The 16,935-nt window shown below is 43.6% G+C and overlaps 2 protein-coding genes across 3 annotated transcripts in view; one reads left to right on the forward strand and one right to left on the reverse strand.

Moving 5' to 3' along the window:
* LOC122622955 (zinc finger CCCH domain-containing protein 13) overlaps positions 1-16,935 on the forward strand; it is a 148,357-nt gene that overhangs the window by 18,065 nt on the left and 113,357 nt on the right. The gene's annotated exons all lie outside the window — the stretch shown is intronic.
* The window catches only part of LOC122622957 (LIM/homeobox protein Lhx1), a 49,029-nt gene continuing 45,619 nt past the window's right edge, over positions 13,526-16,935 (reverse strand). The window contains exons 6-7 of the mRNA XM_043801781.1: positions 14,784-15,045; positions 13,526-14,134 (exon numbers count right to left, since the gene is read on the reverse strand). Coding sequence (XP_043657716.1) covers positions 13,767-14,134; positions 14,784-15,045 — 630 coding nt within the window. The 3' untranslated portion in view covers positions 13,526-13,766. The remainder of the gene's footprint in view (positions 14,135-14,783; positions 15,046-16,935) is intronic.

Consider the following 16,935-nt stretch of genomic DNA (forward strand, 5'->3'; position numbering starts at 1 on the left):
GCTCCGCAGCTCCTGTCCTTGCCCTCTGCCCCTAGCCGCCTCCCCCTTTCCCTCCCCCTTCTGCTCCTCCCCACTTCCTCATCGCTTCTGTCCTTCAGACGAGGCAGCTGCAAATCCTGGACGGACACATAGGCGGGAGGCAGAGACGGTGGGCAGTGGAATGCCAGTTAACGAGTTTTCTCCATTCCTCGTTGCGATGGCGCCCGAACAGGGTCCTCGCAACTAGGGGATGGCTTTTGAAACGTACGAGTATATGATACAGTATCAGCACCTGCCAGCAAACCTCGCAGGTTGAGCAATCAAGTATTAGATTGTTGCTTTCTTTGTCAGTTTCAAAATAAATTTAAATATGCTGCAAATAGAGCTAAGCTAGTAACTGCTACTAAGTGAAGTGTATGTCCTGGTGCGTCTTGTTTTCGGCCAGCAGGACGCCTACCTCCTGATTTCATATTTGTTGCTGCCACAGTAGTCGCTGTGTTGCTGCTGCTTTGCCTGCTACGCTTTAAAAACACGATTCGAGGCCTTCGCAACACGATTCAAGGGGCCCGTGCCCATCAACGGCGTCATCATCAACATGACATCCTGGCAGTCAGCTTTTCCACTCCTCCCTTGCTGTTTTTTTGCTCTGTCCTGTTCTGTTCTGTGCTTTTTTTTCGTCCTTTTTTGTGCCCGACCAACCTGTGTCTATCAGTTTGTGTTGCTTTTTTGGGGTTAGCCAGTGACATTCCCGTGTCGGCTGAGTGCTTCGAGTGGGAAGTAGTAGGTGGTAGTTGGTAGGTGGACGTTGGTGGGCTTGCTAAGTTTGGGGGAGTGTGGGGGGAAAATGCGAAAATTCAGTTATGAATTCATTTCGAATTGAGGTAACATGATTACCGCTATGATGATGCTCTTCCGCTTCAACATCGCCAATATATTTCGCTTGAGCTGTGTTTATTTACGTGCCCTGCTTGCCGAGAGGGGGCCTCTGGCACCCAGGACATGGACATGGGCGGAGGGGGCAGGGCTTCCTGCTTTTCAGTGGAGCAAGGGGGCAAGGGGGGTTGGTGGTGGACAGCCCGAAATGAGCTTTTGCCACGCCAAGGTGGCGCTGCTCAAATAAACGAACGCCTCGTCGAATTTGTGGCTCAGAGAGACAACGACCACAAATCGAAGCATCCCAACTTGCAACCAAAATATCAACAGCAAGTTGCTTATTTTACTTATTAGTTATATTTATTATACATGCTTATTTTACTATTTAGTAGGCACAGGCAGTTGGTTACCTATTGCACTTATTAACTTAAGTTAAAATGATGAGAGAAAATAATTGAGTTTTCAGCGCACGCACGCTTTTTCTGCGAGTGTGACGGCCGCAGATTGCTGAGGGAAAGCCGAGGCGTTTGGGGAGGTGCCTGCTTCCACCCGGGGGGAGTTGTTTTCTCGCTTTCCCGGCTTTTCCCTGCTGTTAAGTGGGGGCGCGCGCGCATCATCTACAAAATGGCTGTCAACAACAACATGGCGTATACGCGTTATGAATACGCATTGCTTGTTTAAGTCTCTCTGTGTTCGTGTGCGCGTGTAAGGGTGTGTGTGTGTGTGTGCCGCTGTGTGTGTGCGTGAGGGGAGTGGATGGAAGGGGGGGAGACGCTGACTTCGCCCCAACGGCACTTCAAGTACTTAAAATTTCACACTTTTTTCCTCCGACTCTCCCCCATTTTGTTGTTTGCCTTGTTTAAAGCGAAAAAGTTGTCGCAATTTAACTTGAGCAACATTTTTCCAGGCTTTTCACTGGTTTTCTGCTTTCCTCCTGCCGTCGAAATAGCCGAAGTTTAGATTGGGCATTTCCCAGCCATATAATACCAGTGGGACACCTTTTGCCACTGAGCGATACTAGCTGAAATGCTAAAGTCTGCGAAAATATCAACATATTTGATATTATTAAAGCTTAAAATAGAAACTATAATTCACCATCGATGGCTTGTCAGCTGGAATGGCAATAAAATAAATTAAAGTCTCGTGAAAAACCATAATTCCTGAGTTGTTATTGAAATGTTCCTTCTCACTTTTCAATTTAATTGCTAGCATTGCAGGCTGTTGGAGCAATTTAAGGCTTACCTTGAATGAGCAGAGTATGTATGTACATATGTACATATATGTACATATGTAGTATAAATACTGAAAATGAAAATTCCTTAAGCGCTTTAAGCCGTTTGAAGTCCGTCCATCCCCACGTGCGACCACGTCTGTCTGCACTCATCCGATTTCGTAATCATTTAGCCAATGCAAATGCTGCAACTTATCACATGCAGCACAGCACGGTGGCCCAAAAATTGCGTAATGCCAAAAATAACCAAAACATAAGCCCCAACGCACACGAAAAGTAAATAAATATGCTAATAAATTTTTCAAAATAAATCTGTAATAGATAGCAGATATGCGAGGCAACCAAATAACCAACGACCAACGACCAACGACAACTAAATGCAATCCTCCACCCGCCGCCCACCATCTGCCACGCCCCTCGTCCACCTGTAACAGCCCCCCACCCCCGCTATCTCCGTCTCGCTCGCACTATAACCAAGCAACATGGTAAAAGTTTTTAATCCACGTTTGGAAAAATTTTTCACACAAATATTTACACAACTCTTCGCTCTAACGATTTGCGCAAACACGAGACACACTCACACACACTCGCACACACACGCACACACACACGCAGATACACTCGCACACACGTGCTCAATTTTTGATGCCGTAAACGCACACACAGAGAAAAACTATCCCTGTTTCCGTGCTTTGAATGGGCAACAACTTTCTTGAAAAGTTCTAAAAACTTTAAACATTGTAACAAGCTAAAGAAAGTACAACTTTTTACATTTAAACAGTTTTTTTACAATTTTCCTTTTAAACAGCAAAAATTGTTGCACATTTAAAATATGGGTCTACAGCCTAAGCTAAAAATCCCATATTTTTATTTTACAGACAAAAAAGTAGGCAATAAGATATGCCATCCCATATATTTGCAATATATTTTGGTTAGTTTTTTTTTGTGCTGCAGAACATAGTTTTATCCGCATTATCCACAGTGCATAGTACGTAGTTTTTTCCAGTGCAGAGACAGTCAAACAGACACACCCGCTCACTGTTAGACAGACATTTTAATGTTTGTAAAGCTTTTAAATGCTCCACACACATAGATTTTTGCTCTTCCGTTTTCCGTTTTCCCTCCCCCTTCCCCCTCCCCCTCCCCCAACTTTTCCCTGTCGATTTGTGTGTGTGTGTGTGTGTGGAACAAATGGCAAAACAAATAATAAAGCAAAGCAAAAATAAATAAATGGGAAATTTTTAATAAGAATTTTATTTTGTGATATTTTTAGAGACAAAAGAGGATTGAATGGTAGGCCAGGCAGCCAACGAGAAAAATGACTCGAGGGCGGTGGAAATCTCTTGTTGATTTTCATTCTTGCTGTTTGTCTGCTAAACACAAAACAAACATAAAGCTGTGTAAGTGATGTGGTAAATGGGCAAAAAGGGGGGAAAATCTGGAGCACGGCATTTGGGGAAAATGCCACCCAACTTCTTGCAACATGCGGCAGAAGTCAAATAATCGAGGAGTTCATGTGAAAAATTGCGAAATTTTTATTAGGGCATTACGCTTCTCCCATGGCAAATATTAACCATTAATAAAGCATTAAAATGGAAGAGCTCAATCACTTATTCTTCTGCTGGTTTCCATTAATTGCTGGTATCCATTATTTGGCCAGAAAATGTTAAGAAATCACCTTAAGTGAACTAAAGCTGTTTTTATGCGCGTAAATAAAATTAAAGTTGCTCGCAAAGCAAACTAAATATGCCGCAAATGCGCAGGAAACACGACTATTAACTGGATCGGCGGCTATAGGAATCGATGTCTATCCGTAAATATCCGTATATAGACATTATATTTATGGACTTGTGTGTGCGTAAATAAATGATGAAATTTTTATTGGTCGTTTGGAAATGTCTTTGGTCGGATTTTGATTGTTTTTTCTGTCGATCTAAGCGCATTTCGTGTTTGCGGTTTTCTGATTTTTGCTGAATTTCATGTGGACCCCGCACAGCAACAGCAACAACAATGGGAAAACACAGCCATACAATGAATATTCATATTCGCATTCGCATTCGGGAGTGTTCAGCATTGGATTGTAATAAAAGCAAAATCAACACAAAAATCGTAATAAAATCAAAGCAAACAATGCCCACAATTGTGAATGTAAATGTGAATGTGAATGTGGGTGTTGTGCAAAATCATATCTGGTTGTATGTACTCGCAGGCATATTCATAAATACACATACATGTGTACATGTGTGTGTTCATGTGTGTCATCCTGTGGGCTCCATGTCCCTTTTTCGTCCTCTGTTTGCACAGCCGACGCCATATTTAATAACATATCAATGACTATTTTATTTCGGCCAGAAAGGGTCGGTGCATCCATAAAAATAGCGCCCCAAATCGATGGAATTGCATTGATGGTTGGAGCTTCGTAGAATATTGCAATGGCCCATTTTATGTTTAAGCCTTCTCTCTTCTTTAACAATTCTGCAATACATAGTACAAGTATTCATTTCATTTTCAAATGGTTTTCAAGCCACTTGAACTGTGAGCAAATGCAATCATGGAGGGAATCATTCAGCTTGCTGGCATCTCGGGATAAAATCCATCAAATCGAGCGCAACGGTGCCAAACGGCAGCACTTGCTGTTTTTATTTCTGTTTTGCATCCCTCGGATGACGTTAACCCTCTGTTCCCCGTGTTCCCCGGGCTTAACCCCTTGGCAACCACTAATTGCCATTGCCCAGGCGCCACGCTTAATTACACGATAATTTCGCATGATCTTAGTGGAGCATTCAGGCCAAAACACACGCTACATACATACGTACATATATGCGATATATCTGGGATATCTGCATATATAGTTTGTATAGTTTCTATAGCAAAGTGGATGGGTGGTGGTGCAGTTGTTCCTGGGAAATCTTGGATTGACCGCCGAGCATAAAGCGTTTAAATGGAGCGTGCCGCTGCTGAATTTCAGCTTATTTAATGCAAATGAAGCGACCCAATCCGACTTCCAACCGAAGGCCATTTCACTGTCAAGTCTGCACAGTATCCATGTGTGTGTGTCTGAGTGTGTCTCTGTGTGTGTCTGTGTGCTGTAGTGTGCGTGGCAGTGTGTGTGGCAGTGTGTGTGTGACAGGCATGTTGACGGCGCCTGATAGTCATTCCCATTCCCATTCCAGTTCCCCTTTCCCAAGTCCAATATTCGTGCCCCATCCACGCTCCATTCTATTCTGCTCTGATTCCTGTTCTTCGCTCGGTTTATACCCTGTAATTCGGAAAGTTAGGGTATCTAGAGTTGTGCGTTAATTCAATGCACCTACGAATAGCTAAAAGCTTAATAGAAAAGTTACTTGTTGTGCTGTCTAAATACTACAATTCATTATTTTCACAGGTTTTTGTTGGTTAATTTTTCTAGTATTTCTAGTGCAGCTCGATTGGCATTTTCTTGCCCATCAGGATAACTGGCAGCTTTGATACTTTCAACCTTTTGCATTTCTATTTAAATGACCAATTTTAAGCATATATGATAATGGCAGGGGGTATTTTTGGGGTCTGTAGCGCCAAAGCAGCGGATTCTTACTTGTTTCAGCTGCAATCTAGTCCAATCTATCTGCGTAGACATCTGAAAAGGTGGGGCTACGTGGGCTGATGCCATTCTGCTTTTCTGCTTTCCTGCTTTCCTGCTCTTGTGCTCTTGTGCTTTCCTGCTTTGCTGCTTTGCTTTTCTGCTTTTCTGCTCTTTTGCCCTGGTGCTTTGGCGACGACGACACGTGTTCGCCTTTTTGGGAAAACAGACAGCAGACATCGGACGACGGACGACGGACATGATGAAAGATATAGACAGGCGGACAGCTTTATTACACGAGCAATGAGGGATCCGCTGCCCAAGATACGCGTGTGTATCTGAAGGATGCGATGCACATTTACATGCAGCTATCTCTGCATCTGCATCTGTATCTGTATCTGTATCTGCAAGTGGGTGGGCTGCACGACTGCGGTCAGAATGCTAGCATTTCGGGCATTTGTAGGTAAATGCATCTTGTTTAAATGGGAATATCCGATGGCGTTGCTCTGTTTACTAGTAACTAAGTGGAATGAATCCATACGAACGCCTAAAAGTCAGGGTTCTCTTGTATATTATTACAGTTATTTCATTATCATTGGTTTTTGTTGAACCTCTTTGAATATCTTTGACCATAAAGTAACTTGCATTACATATTAATTATGGTTAGTGTCCCATATATGTATTTCCCTTGCACATGGAATTGCAGTTGCAGTGTGGATGTGTGGATGTGTGGGTGTGTAGATGTGTGGTTGTGTGACTGTGTGGTGTGTGGGTGTGTGGGCTGAGATTAATGTTTGGGTCTGCTCGATTCGATCAATATTGAAATGAATGCAAATTGCGAAAACATCTTATTGAGCCGGAGCCAAAACAGATGCCTCGCTGCATCGATGCACCGATGCATGTGCCCAGATACTGTAATACACGCCCGAATCTAAAGCCCTTTCTAAAGCTCATTATGGAAATTACTGAAAGGTGGGCGGCGGTTGAATTTACGAGCGAGGTGACCACATTGCAGGACTGCCACAAATGGCAGTCTTAAGATTCACACATTGTTGCCCAAGCAGCTTACATTGAAAAGCTTCTCGGTATTTGGCCATTGTTTTCCCTAAATAGACACTTAATGGGATTTATTTATCAATAAATTATGGAAATTTAAAGGGCTGCCTGGGACACTCTTAAATTGCACTTAATTGTTACCGACTTCTGCTGCTGCTGTCGAATTGAAAATCCAAAGGCTGTGCAATTTGTCCAGGTCACTTCGGGATATTCGATATTACTATATAGCCATTGCCCCAACTTTGTGGCCTAATTTTAACGATTTTGTATTTTTATAAATAAAAGGAATAAAAGACACATGACCATTGCATGTTACGTACTATGGCACCCCGCCACCTTTGATGGCTACTCTTTTTGCCTCTGGTTGCCCATCGACCATGTCGAATGCAAAGTGACAGTTGGGCAAGTTGGCAGCGTTTTGTTTCGCTTCTCTGTCGGTAGTGCCCCTGCCACCATTCCCTGCCACGCCTCTGTGCGCGTTTCACCGCCCCTTTCGGGGGCGAAAGGTGTCAAAGTGACAAGGCCTTAATACTTTGCTGTAACAATTTTCCAACGATACGGTTTTGGGTGTCACTTCGTGTTGGCAAGAGGGGTTCTTCGAGGGGCTTTCGAAAGGGGTTTTTTCGGTGGGCTTGCGTGCCGCATGCACTGACCCCCCTCCACCGACTACTGCCACTGCCACTGCCACTGCCACTGCCCCAGCTGCCTCCATTCGGCGGCGATCGCATTTCGGACCACATATTGAGCTTATCAAATATTAACACATTTCCAAGCGCTGACATCTGCGGCTCCCACTTCTTGAGACCCAAAGCCCCCTTAAGAGCCACGTAAGCCCCCCTCCAATAAGCCCCCCCCAGCTGCCACGCATGCGCCGGCTTCCGCTGTTACGTGGCATGCCCCCCTCCATGCCCCTTTCGCCCCACCTCTGACATATAGACATGCACATGGATATGGACATGGACATGGACATGTCCCTGTTTCTGTCCCTGTTTCTGTTTCTGTTTTTGTCCTGGGGTCCGCTAGATTTTCTATACTCCGAAAGTGTGTGCCGCTTTTCAGGCTGGAAGGTGTTATTTAATCATATAGCTTTTAGTTTATAAAATCCATCAAGTGGAATCGCATGAAGTGTAGTTACTATTATCTCTAAACAAGTAAATGATTAGGGTACTTCGATGTCGGCTATCGATTTCGAATGCTTCCCATTGCGTCGCGCAGTTGGCATGAAATGACATTGCGTGCTCGCTTCCAAGTCGAAGGAATCGCCAAGGAAAGGAGGGGGGTTTCCTCGCCCGGGGGAAGTGGAAGAGCTGAACTCTGACAGCCCAGCACAGTAGCATTGCATGTGTGGACGCGACTGTGCCCGTGGATCGCTATTTGGATGCGAAAGGTGAACGGAATGGGTCCGCCACATGCGCCCATACGTCACACCAGTTAACTCGTTTCCAGGCTTGCGAGGGCGGATACAAAACTTAGGTAATGATATAAACTATATATAAAATTGTACTTCCTATCGTTGCGGATATCGTTGGCATTGGTAAATGTCTGTTGAGAGCACTGTGCGTCACATTTTAGCCAAGTTGGGAATAAAAATCCCTGCCAAAAGATTGCATTTATGTGAAAAGTTAACTCCTAGATTTACAATAATCTAAATAAAACAATAATCAGTATTTTGATCAGGAAATTCGATGTACTGGTCCAATTATGGAATCCCAATCAAGTCCGCACAAAAAGTTCTTAAGTTAACTAATCTGTCTAAGGTAACTAAGTAAGCTAAGTTACATTTCGAAATGAATCCTACAGTGTCCGTAAAAATATTCGTAGATGAATATTAAAAGAGCTGCTAGCTTAGTGTGCAACTTTTTAGAGCTAACCACTTAACCGAACTAATAAGCTGCTTTTGTTTGGCATTTGCAGTTGCATCGTTTCAATGACAAAACATCCAGTACCCCTGTTTTTTCGATACCCTGCCTGCAAGTCTCCGAAAGCGAATCCTTTGCAGAAAGAAGTGGAGGGTATAGGGTATAGGGTATGGGGTATAGGAGTACAGGATGGACTGGGCGCACGGACCCTGGAAATTGGAGTAGGTTTGCGTGTCAGCAGCAGTGGCACTACCGCAGTACCGAAATCACCTCGGCAGAACCCTGAAGGGACCCCCACCTGGCCACCTGGACAGACACTGGTGGATGTTCCATTCTGCTTTTGGTTCCGGCTGCTTTTGGGCCCTTTTCGCTCCTTTTTGCCCCCCCATCCTTGGGTGCTGTCCTTTGGCGTCCTGTCTGCCGTCACAACGTGAACTTTTCACTTTGGCCCCAGCTGTGGGTTTTTCATTTCAGCACTCGCGAGTACCCTGTACCAGTAGTTGAGGTCATCACAATACACTAAGTCTCCTTCTATGTTATATATAGTACTTATAAACCTAGTTTGCTCTCACTGATTATCGTGGTAAACTTAAATGCCATTTGCTCGACTTGCCAATCCGCTTAAATGGAATTCAATTTCAGGCTCGTTTTAATTCGCTTAACTCTAAGCCACTTATTCCACCCGTGTATTTAGGGTATTCCCCGATCGATTCCACTTTCCACCCTTTCTCAAACCCTTATTCTCGTTTTTCGTTTTTTTCTCCTTTGTTTCCAATTTCGAGCGCTTTGTTCGAGGTTGCTGAGCTGCTTTTCGACAGCTTCAAATCAAACATCGTCGCTCCGGCTGTCATTGCGTTGCACGCACATGCCGCTCGTACCGCTCGTGCCCCGCCCCCCTCCACCTCCCCCTCTCCCCCCCGAGAAACGCCTCCTCACTGTGTGACTCACATGCCGATAATTGTGGGGCAGTAATTGTCTCGGCTTTTGATCGAAAATTGAGTCATTAGACGGCGCTCATGGAGGCAATCAGGCAAACATCAACAAACGCCGGCAAACAACAACAAACAGCGATGGGAACCACAACTGCAAGCAACAAGAAATCAAGAAAACAAGAAAACAGTTGATGCATTATATTATATAACAAGATCTAGGGTAATTGTTCAGACGCGATACTCCTTTATTTGTAATGTGGATTTGTTACCACTAAATTGCCATTTATCATAAGTTTTAAAAATTATGCAATTGCTTCTTCCACAATATAACTATATTTTAGTGCTCAGCATCGAGAATTTCATGGTATCATTACCTTTAAGACCAAACCTTCTAGTAACATCGACAGCGTTTCCATACGATCTCGTGCGCTTTAAGGCCTTTTTTTGCGGCTGTTATGTTTGCCTTATAAGCGATCATGTTCCCCTTTTGAAAAATTCACCCCGATGATGATGGCCACGCGTGTCTAAGCCAAAAGTCCGAGAGCATTTATCACAACTGCAACGACAGTTACAGTCGCAGTCCGAAACTACAATTACAGTTTGTTGCTCGAATGCTGGACATGCCAACATGAGTGATGATGAATGAATGCCTGATGAAGGACCTCTGGAAGTGGAAACTGTGCAAGTGGAAGTGGAGGGACAGGCGGGGGAGGGGGGGAATGGATGGGCCTGGCCACGCCCACACACACACCTCGGCCGCCCCTGGCACACCGGTCTAAATGCCATTTAATGTTAACAAATTCATTTTTGGCGACAAACGGAAACGGAAACAACGCAAACAGCAAATTCTCACACACGGCCACGCACAGTGGGTTGCATAGGCAGAAAACTGCTTAAATCTGCAATGTGTTGTAATTAAAATGTTCGAAATATAACATTTTAATAATCATTTTGCTTTGGTTCGTGGTTTCAGTAGCCTTTGCTATAATGAAATAAATCCATTCTATTTATCAGTTATTTAGCATAAAAAACATTCACAAACATTCGTATTTTGAAACGAGTTTGAATAATATTTATTTAATAGTTGAACGGTATATGGAATAAATAATATTATACTATCTAGTTATATATATTTGCACTTTGCTCACTGTGCGGATGCTGCTGGCAGCAGTGGCATGGCCCCGTTCACGTCCATCATTCACGTCCGCCCCCTGACCTCCGCCTGACCTGCGCCCACTGCTCGCCCCTGCAACGACCATGCCCCCTTTTCTGGCCGTCGGGCGGCTGCCAACTGATAAACGAACGTCACACGTCAGGACTTTGGGCGGTTGGCAGGACGAAAAGGACAGGACCAGAGGAGAAACTCGTCCTGGCTCGACGCTTTTGTGGATTGATGGCCCAGGACAGATTGAACGCCTCACCCACACTCACAAACACACACCCACTTGCCCACACACACGCACGCTTTCACACACACACACACACAGCGGCTACTGATGGACATTTAATATGCGTTTTAGACAAGCCACAAGCACACGAGTGCAGCAGTGTGCGTGCGGCCGCATCCGTGTGTGAAGTGCAACACATCACAGGGCAACGCTCAGCTGAAAGCCATGGGTACAGTGCAGCCTGGCTAACGGGGAAGCAAGGGTATAGGGAGAGGGTATAGGGAGATGGGATAGGATGGATGAGTAATGGGTAATTCCATTGGGTTACAGAATTTAAGAAAAAATGCAAAGTCTAGATTCGTCATTAAAGCTTTTCAATTCTTTGCAAGTTTATCGAATGTTTAATGAGCTCACTGAACTTACTATTTAAATTCTTAATGAAATGTATAACTTCGACCTCTGAAGGCGAGGCTCCACTGTTGCGTGTGTGCCAGGCCATGTCCATGTCCATGTCCATTTCCATGTCCAAGTGCGTGCCCCGTTTTGCAACGCCTGCAGATGTGGATATATGTGGCCATATATGTTTGTGGCCATCTGTGGATATATGTGGCTATATGGCGAGTACGAAATTCGTCATGGTTGTTGTTGTTGTGTTGCTGTGTTGCTGCGCTGCTGTGTTGCTGCTGTTGCATGCCTTATCCTGCGGCAACAACAGTGTGGCATTGTTTTGCATTAAATGCTATCTACGTTGCCGTGTCCACCACCCCTCAAGTGCCCCCCCTTTTGGACGCCCGCCCTCCCCCCTTCCCAGACGCCCCTTTTCATTGTTCGTGGTCGTGTTTTCGGTCGTAGGTGTGAATGCGCGCACATGTGTCGAACAAAAGGCACTGCTGACTGGCCAGCCATTCTCCCTCCACATCCACATCCACCTCAGTATCCACATCCCCACCCATGGCCATGTCCATGTACATGTCCGTGTTGCTGGGATGTGCATGTCCTGGGCATCAATACTGTGTGGTCCCGATATTAGCCACGCATATTAACTTGGCCGACGAGACGAGGGAGTGCGATTAAAGACGCTGCCGCACAGCTGAGCTCCCTGCTAATGGTCACTGACTGCCAGCCTCACTTCAAGGATATACATATTTAGGAATAGAACAATATATATAACTTCTTATACCTTTGGGTTATAGCCAACTGAGGGATGTTGTTATCTTAGGACTAATAAAGTTAGTCAAGTTCTCTGATTTTTGCTAAGACTTCTAAGTGTGCTATGCACAAATCAACTTGAAATATCCTGTAAATGGGAAAAACCAAGAAAACTCACCGCTTTCTATCATCCTGCTCCAAAGCGAAACACACAGTTTTGTTTAATTTTTTATTTTATATATATTTTTTTCTCATCAAATGTTTCTTTCATTTCCGTTTTTTGTTTGTTGCTCTTCATCGTCATGCTTTTTATTTAGGTTTTGTTAACAATTTGTGTTTATTTATTATTGATTTTCCCGCCTTTGCCGCGCTCATTCCTATGCGAATTTCTCTGGCGCTTTTCCTCGCAATTTCCACACTCCTATTTAGCCTTTATTAGAATTTTTTCATTTCTTTTCTTCTCTTTTCCTTTGCTGCCATTTCGTTTGCACAATTTATTTTTAATCGCTTGATGAATATAAGGATTTAGTTGTCTGTTTTGTGGTTTCATTTTGTTGTTGTTGTTGTTTCGGTTCTTTAATAAACTTACTCATTATGCTAACACTAAATACTTTTTACAATAATAATAATAATTCGCATCGTCGTAATAATAATCAAAATTGTTAGCTGGGGGATTTTGTCTCTTTTTTTTGCTGCTATATTATTATAATTGGAAATTCATATATTTATGCTCATATACCTTTTATATATACGTGTAATTTTGTTTAGGTGTCATCCTTTTCTAGGTTTACATTTAGTTTTAGCATTTCTGCTGCCTCCTCCTCCTCCTTCTCCTCCTCCTCCCATTCGTCTCATTTTTATCCATTTGTTTATAATAAATTACGTTCGCTTAACTTCTAAGACCACAAAAAAAAAAAAAAGTTTAGTTTAGTTTGCTATGTGTTTTGTTTTTTCTCTTTTTTTTGTTTGCCGTGTACGTGTGTGCTGCCGTATATAGCTCTTGTATATATAATATCTGGTTTATGTAGACTTAGGATCTAGTACATGCCTAGTTACGTTTATGTTGTTAGACAACGATTATAATATATATCCATATGTTACGTGTAATAATATAAAAAAAAAATCGTTTTTCGTCAAAAAATGCAGGCAGAAATAAACAAATTTTAGAGATACGAATAAAATGTGCTAATTTACAGAAAAAAAATCTCTTTACGCAGATCTTTTTTTTTAAGACTACAATTTTTTCATTTTGTTTTTATACACTGATACACATAAATAGTATTTTTGTTTTAATTACAGACAAGACGTTTAGTGTTTGCGTTTAATTTAATTTTTTTAGAGCTTTTCTTTCTTGTTTTTTATAGTTTTCGTTTGTTAAAAAAAATTGTTTACTATGTGCAGCGCCCATTATTTGATTTTTATACATTTAAGAGAGATTTTCTTTGTCTATTTTGTGTTTTTGTTTTTTTTTTAGTTTTTGTTTTATAATTTACAAATATTTTGGCGCCGAATTGAAATACAAAAAAAATAGCACAGTTTTAATAATAATAATAATAATAAAAGTATAACAAAAACAAAACGTAGCAGAGGGGGTGGGGCTTAGCCTTTGGCCAGAACGAGACGGCACTACATCTGACTCTCCTTCCCTCTCTTTTACTCATTCGCTCGCGCCGCTCTCTCTCGCTCTCGCTCGCGCTCTCTGCCGAAGAGCAGCAGCCGCGTTGCCAACTGTTTCGTATATTACCAAACGAGCCCTTCATTTTGCATATTCTGCGGTTCGCTGAAATTCGCCGAGCTCATGAACTCCGGCGAATTGGTGCGGGGGCCATTTTGTTGCTGCTGCTGCTGCGTCTGATTCGCCGCTTGTTGCGCATTCTGCTGTTGCTGTTGTTGCTGCTGCTGCTGCTGTTGCGCCGCCTGTTGCTGCGCCGCTGCCGCTGCGGCGGCCATCAAATGCTCGGCGCTCGGCGGCGGCGGCGGTGGCGGCGGTCCGACGGCCGACTGCAGTTGCATCGGCGGACCGCCCGCCTGCCCAAGGAACGTCGCCTCCGGCGTCAGTCCGAACTCGTTCACCATCGGAATGGGTCCGCTGTGGTCCATGGGGCCACCTACAATGTGGAAGAGAGTCGCTGGTTAGTGGCGTTCTTTCATTCTTCATCGTTTTGGGTGGAAATGGGGTTCATTCTAAGTTCATTCTATGTTCAGTCTATGTTCATTCTATGTTCATTTTAAGTTCAGTCTAAATTCATTATAGGTTCATTCTATGTTCAATCTAAGTACATTCTACGTTCATTCTAAGTTCAATATAAGTACATTCTAAGTTCATTCTAAGTTCAATCTAAGTACATTCTTAGTTCATTGTAAGTAAATTCTAATTTCATTCTAAGTTCATTCAAAGATCATTCTAAGTTCATTCAAAGATCATTCTAAGTTCATTCTATGTTTATTCTAAGTTCATTCATATGTTTATTCTATGTTCATTCTGAGTTCATTCTAAGTTCATTCAAAGATCATTCTAAGTTCATTCTAAGCTCATTTTAAGTACATTCTTAGTTCATTCTAAGTTCATTCAAAGATAATTCTAAGTTCATTCTAAGTACATTCTAAGTTCATTCTAAGCTCATTCTAAGCTCATTCTAAGTTCATTCTAAGCTCATTTTAAGTTCATTCTAAGTTCATTGTAAGTACATTCTTAGTTCATTCTAAGTTTATTCTAAAGTCCTGAGTCCTGAGAGGATAGGGTGGTTAGGTTCTCACCTGGCGCATTGAAGGGCATCGGTCCGCCGGGGTGTCCGGGGAAGTAGGGTCCGTCGTGCGGGTGGAAGGGTCCGCCGTAGCCGAACTCGAACTTGGCGTCCGCCGCAAAGTAGGGGAAGCCGGGTCCGTCGTCCAGTCCGCCGGGCGAGAGGTTCATGGGAAAGCCCCTCATTTTCCGGGCGCCACCGAAGAAGGGCGGGCGTCCCATGCTGGTGATCTGCTTCATGCGGCGCTCCTTCGACCGTTTATTCTGGAACCACACCTGCAAGTGGATTGTAGGATTGCAACGTTAGTTTGAGGCTTCAGAAATGTATAAATGATTCAATAAAATGAAGATAGAGCACTTGTTAGTAAGTAAGTAAGTAAATTTAAGGGGCAACCTATTTGGTTTCTCTGGCGCATCGCTTAATGGAGGCGCATGTCTAATTGTTGCTGCCCCGCGATTCTGCTGGCTGTGCAGATTCTGATTCTGATTCCGATTCTGCTGGTGGCTGTGGCTTTTGCGCATTGATGCTACCGCCGCACCGGGCGGCCGTCGCAAAATTAGCCCCATTCCCCCTTCCCCGCACCACCACACATCAGCTCGCCACTCCACAACAGGGAACAGAATCGCAAAGACTGAAGACGGAAGGCAGAAGACAGAAGGCAGAAGGCAGAAGACAGAAGACGCGTCTTCGCAGACTTCGATGCCATTTTTACGACGTTCTGGCTGTGGGTTTTCGGTTCATGGGTTCTGCAGTTTTTCAGTTTTTCAGTTCTGCAGTTTTGCAGTTCTGCGCCTCTTGGCGAATCTTGGGCGAATCTTGGTTCCTGGGCTTTCGTATGTTATGTATGTACGTTCCGGGTGCTCCAGAAGCACCGTGCCCAGCATGCAAAGTTATAAAATAAAAACATATTTCAAAAGTTTTAGTGGCACCTTTCTGGTGCCGCTCTCCGCTCCGCCGATCCATTGTCCCTCGTTTGTTATTCCCATCCTTTTTATATCCTCTGCTTTTTTTTTGCGTTTCTTCGCCTGGCTCTTTTAATATTCATATCTGGGACGCGCTTTTAATGATCTGCTGCAACTTTTTTGATTTTTCCCCTGGTTTTATATATTTTTCTCAATGAAACTTTTTGATTTATGTCTTTGCGCGCCGCGCTCTTCAGTTTTTGGTTATTTTATTATCCCGCTTTTTTTGGCAAATAGTTTCCAATGAATTGGGCTTAGAATCTGGTGTTTTTGTTCGTTTTATTTTTGTTTTTCGTATTTTCGATGTTTCGACCCAGTGCAGCTGTTGGCCAAAAGACTTAGAAGGCAAAGGCAATTTGAGCGTGAATTTTAATGATGAGCGCCGTTCTGCAGTTCATTTGAATTTATGAACTCGGGTTGCCCGGGCAGACTAGACATGCATATAAGTCGGGGGGCCCTTCACATTTCACATTTATAAACTGACACATTCGGCGGCGCAGCGAATTTCGCTAGAAAAGCCTTTTTTCGGGGCCTGAGAACGCCAAACTCCAAACGCCAAACTCGCAACTCCAAACGCCAAAAGGAAACCAGCATGGCAAACTGAAGAGGAGGCGAAGCTTCTTCCTTTACTTCTTTTGTACCTCTTTTTAAAATAATTTTTTGTCGGCAAACAGGATGCACACAAAAGGAAGTAACATGCTGTGCATAGTTGGGTCTCAGTCTCGCAGACATATAGCGCTTATACACCATACAACATACAGCATACACCATATAGCATACAGCATACAGCATACCGAATGCCAATCCCGAAGCACGTTACCATCGCGAGTTCTCGGTGGAGCGTGTGATTTTATGACAGCCAGGAAGATAATCCGCTGCGCGGAGCTGGAGTTCCACAAATAGTTCCACAATCTAATGGGAACTCCTCGGGAGCTGTGTGGCCATGCAAATTGGCCAAGTATTTGATTTCCCACACTGCCAGTTCGATTATATTTAGCATAATATGTTTAGCCAGCAGATCTGCTACTTTCGTCATTTAACTTTCGATTTGTATTGAAAATGGGCTGGAAGTAAAGCAACCCGTGGCGTAATCAGCTCGATAACTTCATAAACGTGGCAAAACTCAATCCGGCGGTAAACTGCAGCAGGCGGGAAAAAAGGATAAAGAAAACACATCTAGCACAGGCACACAAAGGGAAACCA

The sequence above is a fragment of the Drosophila teissieri genome, chromosome X (assembly GCF_016746235.2).
Source record: "Drosophila teissieri strain GT53w chromosome X, Prin_Dtei_1.1, whole genome shotgun sequence".
Taxonomy (NCBI): domain Eukaryota; kingdom Metazoa; phylum Arthropoda; class Insecta; order Diptera; family Drosophilidae; genus Drosophila; species Drosophila teissieri.